Below are 10,609 nucleotides of genomic sequence, written 5' to 3' on the forward strand. Positions count from 1 at the left end.
GGTCCGAACCCGTGGGCTCAGGCAGTTCACTCACCTCAGCCTCCCAAAGCGCGGGATTACAGGCTGAGCCACCGAGCCCGGCCTAATTCTTACAGCAACCCTTTGAAGCAGTGACTTATCTCCATTTTACAGATAAGGAAACTGAGGCCTGGGGCTCAGGTAGCTCACCTCAGGTGATGAAGTGTAGGGAATAGCGGGGTTGATTACCAGGCCTCCTAGATCGTACCTGGAAAGGACGGTTGAGTTGGATGATGTTGGTACTCCAAGACACAGGTTTATAATTAGAAAAGAAAAATACAGACTAAAAAGAAGCAGAAGAAAAACAGGAATAGGCTGGGTGCGGTGGCTCACACCTCTAATCCCAGAACTTTGGGAAGCAGAGGCGAGAGAATTGCCTAAGCTCGGGGGTTAAAGGCTAGCCTAAACAACATGGCAAGACCTTGTCTCTACAATAAATTAAAAAATCAGGCCAGGCTCAGTGGCTCAGCCTGTAATCCCAGCCCTTTGGGAGGCCGAAGTGTGTGGATTGCCTGAGTCCGCGGGTTCGAGACCCACCTGGGCAACTTGACAAGACCTCATCTCTACAATAAATCAAAAAAAAATTAGCCAGACGTGGTGGCGCGTGCCTGTAGTTCCAGCTGCTTGGAAGGTTGAGGTGGAAGGATCGCTAGAGCCCAGAAGGTCGAGGCTGCAGTGGCCGGGAGCGGCTACTGCACTCCAGTCTGAGCGACAGAGTGAGACTCCGACTCAAAAAAAAAGAAAGAAAAATAATAGGAAAAGACCAGAGACTGGCAGGGTTGACATGAATGGGGTGGCACGATTGACACAAGCTTGGTGGCAGGGATACCAAGCATGAGATCAAGCTAGACGGCCACCAGCATGTCTCCCCTCAGCCTGAGTCCACTAGGATGCTTGAGCAGGTGAAATTCAGTCCAGGTGGATTAGAAGCTATGTCTGGGCCGGGCATGGTGGCTCAAGCCTGTAATCCCAGCATTTTGGGAGACCGAGGTGAGAGGATTGCCTGAGCCCAGGGGTTCGAGACCAGCCTGGGCAGCTTGGCAAGATCTTACCTCTACAAATAAATCAAGAAAAATTAGCGGGGTGTGATGGCGCATGCCTGTAATTCCAGCTACTTGGAAGGCTGAGACGGAAGGATCACCTAAATCCAGCAGGCCGAGGCTGCAGTGGTAGTGAGCATGCTATTGCACTCCAGCCTGGGTGACAATGAGACTCTGACTCAAAAATATATGTATCAACCGGGCTTGGTGGCTCAGCCTGTAATCCCAGCACTTTGGGAGACTGAGGTGAGTGGATTGCCTGAGCCCACGGGTTCGAGACCCGCCTGGGCAACTTGGTGAGACCTCATCTCTACAGTAAAATCAAAAATTAGCTGGGTGTGATAGCGTGCGCCTGTAATTCCAGCTACTTGGAAGGCTGAGGTGGAAGGATCGCCGGAGACCAGCAGGTCGAGGCTGCAGTGACCAGGAGCGGCCACTGCACTCCAGTCTGGGTGACAGAGTGAGACTCCAACTCAAAAAAAAAATATATATATATATATACACATATATATATATGTATGTATCTATTAGCTGAGCACGGTGGTATGTGACTGTAGTAAAAAAAATATTAGCTGAGTGTGGTGGCATGTGCCTGTAGTTCCAGTTACTTGGAAGGCTAAGGCAGAAGGATCTCCTGAGCCCAGCAGGTTGAGGCTATGGTGGCAGTGGCCATGAGTGTGCCACTGCACTCCAGCCTCGGTGACAGAGTGAGATTCTGACTCAAAATAAAATGTCGGATGGGAAGCTGGGCACTTTGGCTCACACCCATAATCCCAACCCTTGAGAGGCCAACGTGGGTAGATTGCTTGAGGCCAAGAGCTTGAGATCCTGGCTCTAGAAAAAATAAATTAGACAGGAATGGTGGCAGGTGCCTGTAGTCCCAGCTACTCAGGAGGCTGGGGCAGGAGGATCACTTGAGCCCAGAAGTTCGAGGCTGCAGTGAGCCATGATCACCCAAGCCCCGGCACTCAAGCCCCGGCAACAGAGAAAGACCCTGTCTCAAAAAAACAAAAAGCAGGGGACTGGAGCTGCTGCTTGAATGGTCTCCCCCCAGCCCTGGGTGCTTGAGGGTAAGTGCTGGGGGCAGGGTGTTCCTGGACACTCAGGCTCTTTCCCCGGCCCAGCAGGTGGAGGAGCTGCGCGAGCGCTACCTGGACTCCTATGATGTGGTGCTGGAGAGGGACGAGACGCTGGACGTGGTCAACGGGCTGCTGCAGCACATCCTGCACCGGGGGGACCAGGTGGACATACGGGGCTCCTGAGGCTGGCGTAAGGGGGATGGAGCCACTCCCCGAGGGCAGAGAAGTGTTCAGATACCCAGAGCTACAGGGCCCTTCCTGTCCTGCCCCCTCATTCCCCAGCACCTTTGGCCTTGGAGGTTTGATGATGGCCCTGCCGGATGGGCAGTGCTTGAACTGGGGCCCACAGCATGTCGGCGCTCCAGGGATCCGCTGTTCTAGGGATCATCCAGTCCAGGAATTCCTTTTCTCAAAAATGTTAAACACTCAAAACTGTTTTTTAAGCAAATATAATGTGTGAAACATCAAAATGCGAAACATCTGTCCTGGTAGAGCAGAACCGGAACCTCCTGGGCCTGAAGGCATGGGGACCTGTGAAACCTTTGGCTCCCTGGGACACAGTTTGAGAACTACCGTGAGTTAGCCCAGAGCCCATCTGAGCACAGCCGGAATGTGTCTGTGCAGCTCAGGGTGGGCTTGGAAGGGTGTGACTTTTTTCTGATATAGATGTCAAGCTTGATAACTGTGGTCAATTGGATTGAGGTGACCGTGTCTGAGAACCCCTCTCTAGGGACCGCCCAGGACCCATTTGAGTTGGGTTTTTCCTGGCCCTTGGTGCTCCTTCCTCCTGCTGTGCTTCAGGCCGCTAACGTGATGACCTGCCAAGGGCCGAGAGCAGGGACCGAAGGTATCTGGGCCAGGGTGAGACAGGCATGCTCTGCATCACCCCTGCTGGGCCATTGCTGCTTCTTTCCCTCCTCCCCTCCCTGCTGACTTGGATGAGTGGTCCAGGGCCAGTTGAATCTCTCCTTTTGAAGAAGAAAGCATAGAACAGAGTTAACAGGGCGTTTTCTCAGCCCATCCTCGGAGATCATCACACACCCTGGCAGAGGCAGCTAGCGGGTATGTCTGTGACACCTGTGCTGTTGATGCCTGCTGTGTGCCTGGGTGCTCAGGACCGCCAGTTAACCCCAGTTAACCCTGCAAGCAGGTGCACCCCCTCCAGTGTCCAGTGGCCCAGGTGGGGAAACAGTCAAGAACGGGAGCCAGGGTTTGAATGATCGTGACCCAAGCCCGTGTCTTTTCTCTGCTTTGGTTCAAGCCTGTCCTGTTAGGTTTGGAAGGAGAGAGGGTCACCCTCAAGCAGGATTAGTAACCACTTTCAGGCTCATCCAAGAAGCTTGCTGGAGGCTTTGAGGCCAGACAGTCTATCCCTGGCCTTGGGGAGCATTTACATCCCTTGGGGGCTCCTGGAAGAGAAATCGGTGCCTATGGGGGTAGCTTGCTGTGTGAGTCCAGGCCTGTCATCATCCCTCCCCGTCCCCACACAGTCCTCACAAGGCTTGGGCCGTCGGTCGCAGGGAATCTGGTCAAATGAAGGCAGATGACCTAGCTGGCAGCTGAAGCAAGTCCTTGTCCAAGACACTGGAGATTTGAACTGGAGGGAGGACAGCCAGGACCGGCTGGCAGCTGGGAGCAGGGCAGTGGGCATATCAATGTGGGAAGCCTGTGTGGTTGAACGTAATCCCTGGGCTCTGTAGGGACCTTGTCTTTCTCATTCAGCTGGGACAAGTAGGGGACAAGGAGCATCTGTCAACATCTCCCCTGCACATCCGCCCTCCCTCCACAGACCAGGGCTCCCATTCCATGGTGAAGCCCCAGGGCAGCCCTAAAGCAGGACAGAGACCTGGGGAGGGGAGCAGTCTGGGGCACACTGTCTGGGGCTCATGAGGCCATGGAAACAACCTGGTTTGTGACCCTTCTTCCCCAACATTCCTGGCCACCACTCCCCCACCCATTCTGAAGGGTAAGTCCAGAGGCCTTTGAGTTAGTGTTTTATTTGGCACAAAGGAGAAAGGGGTCCCATATCCGTCCCCTCCCACCCCTCGGCTGCAAATGAGCCCCAAACCCAAGACTTCCCGCCCCAAACCCACCCCTGCACACCCCCTTTGCTTTCCTCCTCTTCCGCAGTTCCTTAGGGAAGGAGGCCTTCTCTAGGGACAAAGGCTACCCAAAGCCCAGCCCTGGCCTCCAGCACCAGGGTCCGCTCAGCCTCCGCTGGAGGTGAGTGAGAAAGGAGAAGGGACAGGTGAAGTGGGGCTGCCCTCTGGCATCCCCTCTTCCCTGGGAGCATGTTGGGGCTGGGGGAGGGAGGTGAGGGGTCTCCCCAGCCCTGACTCATGCCTGGGGACTGCCACAACAGAAGTGGTGGGGAGATAGGGATGGTGAGGGAAAGGGAAAATATAAATCAAGGGGCTGTCTTAGCCTCACTCGCTGTCTAGTGACCGAGGCGGCATGGGCAGCTGGTGGCCCTGTCCAGCCCGGGCTCTGTGACGCAGATGGGCTCTGTAACTCCGACATTTTCAGGAGGGGCCTGGAGCTGGAGAGGAAATAACAGAGGTCCATGCTGTGACCTCTGCCTCAGGCTGTGGGAAGGCCAGAGATGGCCCCTCCAACAGCTTTCTAGGCGCTCCCAGACGCCATCCCAGCAGGGAGGGTGACTGCCAGCAGTGGCTGGTGAGGCCAGGCACTGCCCTCAGAGCTCCTCGTGGATGCGCTCCTGGTCCTCATCTGACTTCAGCTTGAGCTCCTCGGCCGTGATCTTGCCGTCCTGATTGCGGTCTTGGTTCTGGAACATGTCCCCTATGGTCTTCTCTGGGTCCTGTCCGGGCATGAGGCGTCCTTTGCCATCATCCACTTGAGTCTTGATGTAGGTGGAGAACTGGGGAGGGGAGAGCCGGGGGGTGTGAGGGGGGAGTCAGGGTCATGGCTGAGCTAGCTGCGGGGGACCTTGGAGGGGTCCTAGGGGGAGGTCAGAGGCTGGATTTCAGGCTGCCCTTCCCCCCAACTCAGTGAGGACCAGGAGAGGAGAGGTGCTGTGCTGGGACCCTGGGGGGGCTGGGGTGGAGGGCATGGCTTGGAGGACACTCAGTGGCTGGGCCCAGGTGGGGGAACAGGCTGCGTGTGTGCCAAGGAGAAGGCAGGGACTTGGAGGGGGGCAGGCAGGACATCTCGCCAGCTGCACCCACGCTGGCTGGCTTCCGGGACGGGCAGGGGCAGGTATTATAAGGACTGAGCCTCACCCACCTCCTCTGGAGGGACTTCTCCGTTCTTGTTGAGGTCCATGTCTTCAAACAGGTTGGCCGGAGGGTCCTCATGCCACACAAACAGGTAGCCTGTGGGCAGCCCGTCCTCCCGGGACACCAGCTCCACCTCAAACAGCAGCACAGCACTGCCGGGGACCCCCCGGGCTGGAGGGTGGGAGGGAGGAGTCCTCACCAGTCCAGGGTCCCTCTCAGGGCTCCCCAGCCCACAGGCCTCAGTTTCCCCTCAGGGGTTGGAGAGCAGGGCACAGGACCATCCTGAAGGCTTCCCCAACTCCTCCCACCAGCCACAGAATGGACAGGAAAAAGGGGACATCGCCCATCAGACCAGGGTCCCTGCCCCTCACCTCCATTCTCCCCGTGGGCCAGGTGCGGGGGCACAACCAGCTGCCGCCTCTCCCCTACACACATGCCCTGCAGGCCCTTGTCCAGGCCTTCAATCACCTTGTTGGCCCCCAGAGTCGCCTCCTGGGGACCCCCGTGGTCATGCCTGGGGGAGTGCAGGTGCCCAGGTTAGCATCTGTTGCGTCCCCAGCCTAGTCACACCCCACTCTCCCCAGGGTGGGCCCAGGACGAGCCCTCAATTCGAGTTACTCCCCCGGTGCCTGGCAGAGTCCCAAGGCCCCCCCAGAGCTCCTGCCCCCCTCTTGTCACTACCCCTTAAGTGCAGTCTTGGGGCTCCTCTCCCTGCCTTGATCTCCCCTCCACCAGGTACATGGCTCTCCCTGACTGCTGGCTTCACAGGCCCATCCCCGCAGAGCAGGGACCTCCCTGCCTCCTGACCCCCTGATGTTCTGAGGTAGGACTTACAGAAAAGCGAGTCTGACCCCAGAGGCAGCAGGAGCCGGTGCTTTAGGAGAGAGCCCCACACCTGTGCCCACCCCCACTGCCTGGCCCAGGACCCACGAGGAAAAGAGCCGGGTGCCGTTCATCAGGGAGCAGTTGTAGTGGTAGCGAATGAAGTCCCCAGGCTTGGTGGTGTCATTGCAGGCCTCGGATGGCCGGGACAGCGTCTTGATCTCCACTGGATCCGCTGGGTTGTGGAAGTCGATGATGTAGACATCGAAGATGAGCACAGCGGAGCCAGGGATCTTGTCTCCTGGGGTCCGAACCGGGGAGGGTCAGCTTACAGCTCTAGGAGAGGCCGCTTGAGGCATCATCTATAGAGGCCCTGGAAGTGCTAGCCTCCCTCCACCCTGGGGTCCAGACAAGGATGGGGCAGGATGTCTGTCCGGAGTCAATCCTTATCATATTGGGGTATCTTGTTGGGGTGAGAGGAGAGGCATTCCAATGAGAAAACCCTTTCCAAGCTGGGCTTGTGGCTCAGCCTGTAATCCCAGCACTTTGGGAGGCCGAGGTGAGTGGACTGCCTGAGCCCAAGGGTTCGAGACCCACCTGGGCAACTTGGCGAGACCTCATCTCTACAGCAAATCAAAAAATTAGCCAGGCATGGTAGCGCGCGCCTATAGTTCCAGCTACTTGGAAGACTGAGGCAGAAGGATCGCCGGAGCCCAGCAGGTCGAGGCTGCGGTGGCTGGGAGTGGTCACTGCACTCCAGTCTGGGTGACAGAGTGAGACTCCAACTCGAAAAAAAAGAAAAAAGAAAAAAAAAAGAAAACCCTTTCCAGCCATGCGCAGTGGCTCACGCCTATCATCCCAGCACTTTAGGAGGCAGAGAAGAGAGGATGGCCTGAGCCCAGGGATTTGAGACCAGCCTGGACAACTTGGCGAGACCTCATCTCTACAATAAATCAAAAAAATTAGCCAGGCATGATGGCATATACCTGTGGTTCCAGCTACTTGGGAGGCTGAGGCGGAAGGATTGCCTGAGCCCAGCAAGTCACGGCTGTGGTGGCCGTGAGTGTGCCACTGTACTCCAGCCTGGACGACAGAGTGAGACTCCGACTCAAAAAAAAAAAAAAAAGAAAACCCTTTCAACTCATCTTGCAAACCCCCGTAACTGACGCTGCAGATCAATATCAGTCCCATTTTACACGTGACAACACTGAGACACCCAGTTCAGTTGGGTCCCAGGGCTATGCTGGTCCTGTTCTCTCACACCACCCTCCCTCCCCAAACTTGGGAGCTGGCCGCCTTCTCCATCATGGAAGGAAGTGGAGTCCACATGGCGAGAGTCAGAGGGGTGACTGGGTGTGAGTTGGGAGTTTGTGATGAGAAGGGCAGAGCTTTGGCTGAAGTCCCACCATGGTGGAAGGCGAGGGGTGGGGGGTGGCCTCTGGAGGACCCTACCGGTTCCGTTCTCCCCATAGGCCAGGTGGGGGGGGATGGTGATCCTCCGGCGCTCCCCCATGCACGCGCCCTGCAGCCCCTGGTCCATCCCGGGGATGATGTAACCCTGCCCGATATAGGTATTGTAGGTGTGGTTGCGGGAGTGGCTGCAACACAAGGCGGGAGCCGGAAGGGGAGTCAAAGGGGCCCCTCCCCTCCAGGATCCCAGGCAGTAGTTGGGGCGTCTCAACTTCTCCCGCCACGCCCCAGCCCCCAGGTCCCGCCACAGGATCCCCCTGACCTGGAATCAAAGAGGGTGCCATCCATCAGTGAGCCATTGTAGTGGTACCGCATGAAGTCCCCAGCCACAGCCCTCCGCACGCAGCCCGGGGGCAGCTCTAGCGTCTGCAGCTGGACGGTGTCCTTGGGGTTGTGAACATCCACCAACAGGACATGAAAGACCAGTGACGCCTGCGGGGGGATCACGGTCCCTGGGGGAGGGACAGGACTTGAGCCACCTGGGTGGAGAGCAAGCCACAGCTCCCTCTTGACTTGGGAGGCCCCTGGGGGCCCCAGAGAGAAGACACGATGCTGTCTCCGGAGCTCTTTCCCTCCCTCCGGCAGCTTCTTGCTCCTCCAGGAAAGCCTGAGCTGCTTCCCCCAGGGCCACCGCCAGCTGACATTGAGCCTTGGTGTGAATCAGAATAAGGGACCCCTCTCCCCCAGCACCCATCAGGAAAAGAGCCGGTGCCGATCATGGAGGGCCGGCCAGATTCCATGCCTCCCTGGCTGTCTGGCCGGCCCCCATGCAGTCTACAACCTGGGCAACTGTATGTGGAGCCCCCGCTTTCTCTCTCCGGAGAATCTCCCCAAACCCCCGCTTGTCCTCACCATAGCCTTTCTCCCCATAAGCCAGGAACGGAGGGATGATGATCTTCCTCCTCTCTCCAGGACACATGCCCAGCAGCCCCTGGTCCATGCCCTTGATCAGCCAGCCGGAGCCCACATACGTGTCATAAGTGCTGCCCCGACCATAGCTGCGGAGGAGGCAGCGGTGATGCTGTTGGGCCCAGACTCCCCCTCCCCGCGCCATAGTCCTCAGTGCCTGGGGCTCCCTTGGGCCCTCACCTGGTGTCGAAGGAGGTGCCATCCAACAGGGTGCCGTTGTAGTGGTAGCGGACAAAGTCACTGTTCTGGACCATGCGGAGGCAGTGGGGTGGGCGCAGCAGGATGCTCACCTGCACGGTGTCTGCTTTGTTCCACACGTCCAACAGGACCACGTCGAAGTAGAGGGTGGCATCGGGCGGGATGAGCCCCGCTGTAGGGCAGAGCGGCAGGAGCTCTGAGGCCTGCTCTGCGCTGTAACCCCACTCACCGCCCTGCTGCCCCCCTCCCCCACCTCCCAGGGAACAAGAAACCGGTCAGAGCTGACCCCACAGGACGCTCCTGTCTGTGGTCTCTGCACCTCAGGATGGTACCTCCTGGTCTCTCCCACCCCAGCCCGCGCCCCTGCCCTTCTCACCCACGCCGATGCTGCCGTAGCCCAGGTGTGGAGGCACAATGAGGCGTCGCCGCTCGTTGACACACATGCCCATGAGGCCACGGTCCATGCCAGTGATGAGGCGCCCCACGCCCACCACGATGGCCACCAAGGCGCTGCGGTCATAGCTGGGGGGGAGGAGGCAGGTGAGATGTGGTGGCCTCAGGTGTGCGCAGGGGCAGGTATACACACTGCCCACGGTTGCATACATGTACAGTTGTGCCCCTGTGTACACAAGCACACACATTATCTCCCCCAGTCCCTCACCTCCACACCAGGTGTGGCTATATACACATGCTCCTCACTCCTAAGTTAGCCATGATGGGCTGTTACAAAAGGGACATCCTGGCCGGGCTTGGTGGCTCCGCCTGTAATCCCAGCACTTTGGGAGCCCGCGGGTTCGAGACCAGCCAGGGCAACTTGGCGAGACCTCGTCTCTACAATAAAATAAAAAAATAGCCGGGTGTGGTAGCACGCGTCTGTAGTTCTGGCTACTTGAAAGGCTGAGGTAGAAGAATCATCGGAGCCTAGCAGGTCGAGGCTGCGGTGGCCAGGAGCATGCCACTGCACTCCAGTATGGGCAAGAGAGTGAGACTCCAACTCGAAAAAAAAAAAAAAGGGACATCCCAGGGGGTGCACAGTGGCTCACGCCTATAATCCCAGCACTTTGGGAGGCCAAGGTGAGAGGATTGCCTGAGTCCATGGGTTTGAGACCAGGCTGGACAACTTGGCGAGACCTCGTCTCTACATTAAGTTAAAAAAAATTAGCCAGGCATGGTGGCATGTGCCTGTAGTTCCAGCTACTTAGAAGGCTGAAGCAGAAGGATCACCTGAGCGCAGCAGGTCAAGACTGCAGTGGCCATGAGCATACCACTGCCCTCCAGCCTGGGCGACAGTGAGATTCCAACTCAAAAAAAAAAGTAGGCCAGGGCCTTTCCATCCCCCAGGGTAGGTTGGGGTGGACTGTCCAGGCCTGGCTGCTGCTACTAGGTGCTGAAGCAAGGGAGTCAGGAGTGATAAGTGCTGTACAGTGGGGCAGAGGAATATTTATTGAGCACTTACTGTATACCAGATTAAATGTCTGGCATTTTACATTCATTATCTTAATCCTCTGCCTTGTAAGGTGGGCTTTTTTTTTTCCAGTAGGAATCTCACTCTGTCGCCCAGACTAAATAAAGTGCAGTAGCATGCTCACAGCCACTGTAACCTTGGCCCACTGGGCTCAGGTGATCCTCCATCTCAACCTTCCAAGTGGTTGGAACTACAGGCACGTGCCACAGCGCCCGGCTAATTTTTTGATTTTTTGTAGAGACGAGGCCTCGCCAAGTTGCCCAGGATAGTCTAGAACCCCTGGGCTCAGGCAATCCTCTCGCCTCCCAAAGTGCTGGGATTACAGGCATGAGCCACTGCACCTGGCCCATTTTTTTTTTTTTTTTTTTT

General features: G+C 57.3%; 2 protein-coding genes across 5 annotated transcripts in view; one reads left to right on the top strand and one right to left on the bottom strand.

The window, feature by feature from the left end:
* NT5C3B (5'-nucleotidase, cytosolic IIIB) overlaps positions 1-2,607 on the top strand; it is a 16,236-nt gene extending 13,629 nt beyond the window's left edge. For 2 of the 3 annotated variants that reach the window (XM_008071928.1, XM_021719530.1), the window contains exon 9: positions 2,186-2,607. In XM_008071928.1, the coding sequence (XP_008070119.1) occupies positions 2,186-2,320 (135 nt within the window). In that variant the 3' untranslated portion in view covers positions 2,321-2,607. Of the gene's footprint in view, positions 1-2,182 lie in introns of all 3 variants that reach the window. The other variant, XM_008071927.1, reaches the window with a different exon arrangement.
* A 2,210-nt stretch (positions 2,608-4,817) lies between these two features.
* FKBP10 (FK506 binding protein 10) overlaps positions 4,818-10,609 on the bottom strand; it is a 9,171-nt gene continuing 3,379 nt past the window's right edge. The window contains exons 2-10 of one of the 2 annotated variants that reach the window (XM_008071930.2): positions 9,152-9,297; positions 8,907-8,947; positions 8,521-8,599; positions 7,931-8,120; positions 7,651-7,796; positions 6,307-6,499; positions 5,748-5,890; positions 5,384-5,547; positions 4,818-5,018 (exon numbers count right to left, since the gene is read on the bottom strand). In XM_008071930.2, coding sequence (XP_008070121.1) covers positions 4,833-5,018; positions 5,384-5,547; positions 5,748-5,890; positions 6,307-6,499; positions 7,651-7,796; positions 7,931-8,120; positions 8,521-8,599; positions 8,907-8,947; positions 9,152-9,297 — 1,288 coding nt within the window. In that variant the 3' untranslated portion in view covers positions 4,818-4,832. Of the gene's footprint in view, positions 5,019-5,383; positions 5,548-5,747; positions 5,891-6,306; positions 6,500-7,650; positions 7,797-7,930; positions 8,121-8,520; positions 8,667-8,757; positions 8,948-9,151; positions 9,298-10,609 lie in introns of both variants that reach the window. The other variant, XM_008071929.1, reaches the window with a different exon arrangement.

The sequence above is a fragment of the Carlito syrichta genome, unplaced genomic scaffold (assembly GCF_000164805.1).
Source record: "Carlito syrichta isolate Samal-C Ts95f unplaced genomic scaffold, Tarsius_syrichta-2.0.1 Scaffold314793, whole genome shotgun sequence".
Lineage (NCBI taxonomy): Eukaryota > Metazoa > Chordata > Mammalia > Primates > Tarsiidae > Carlito > Carlito syrichta.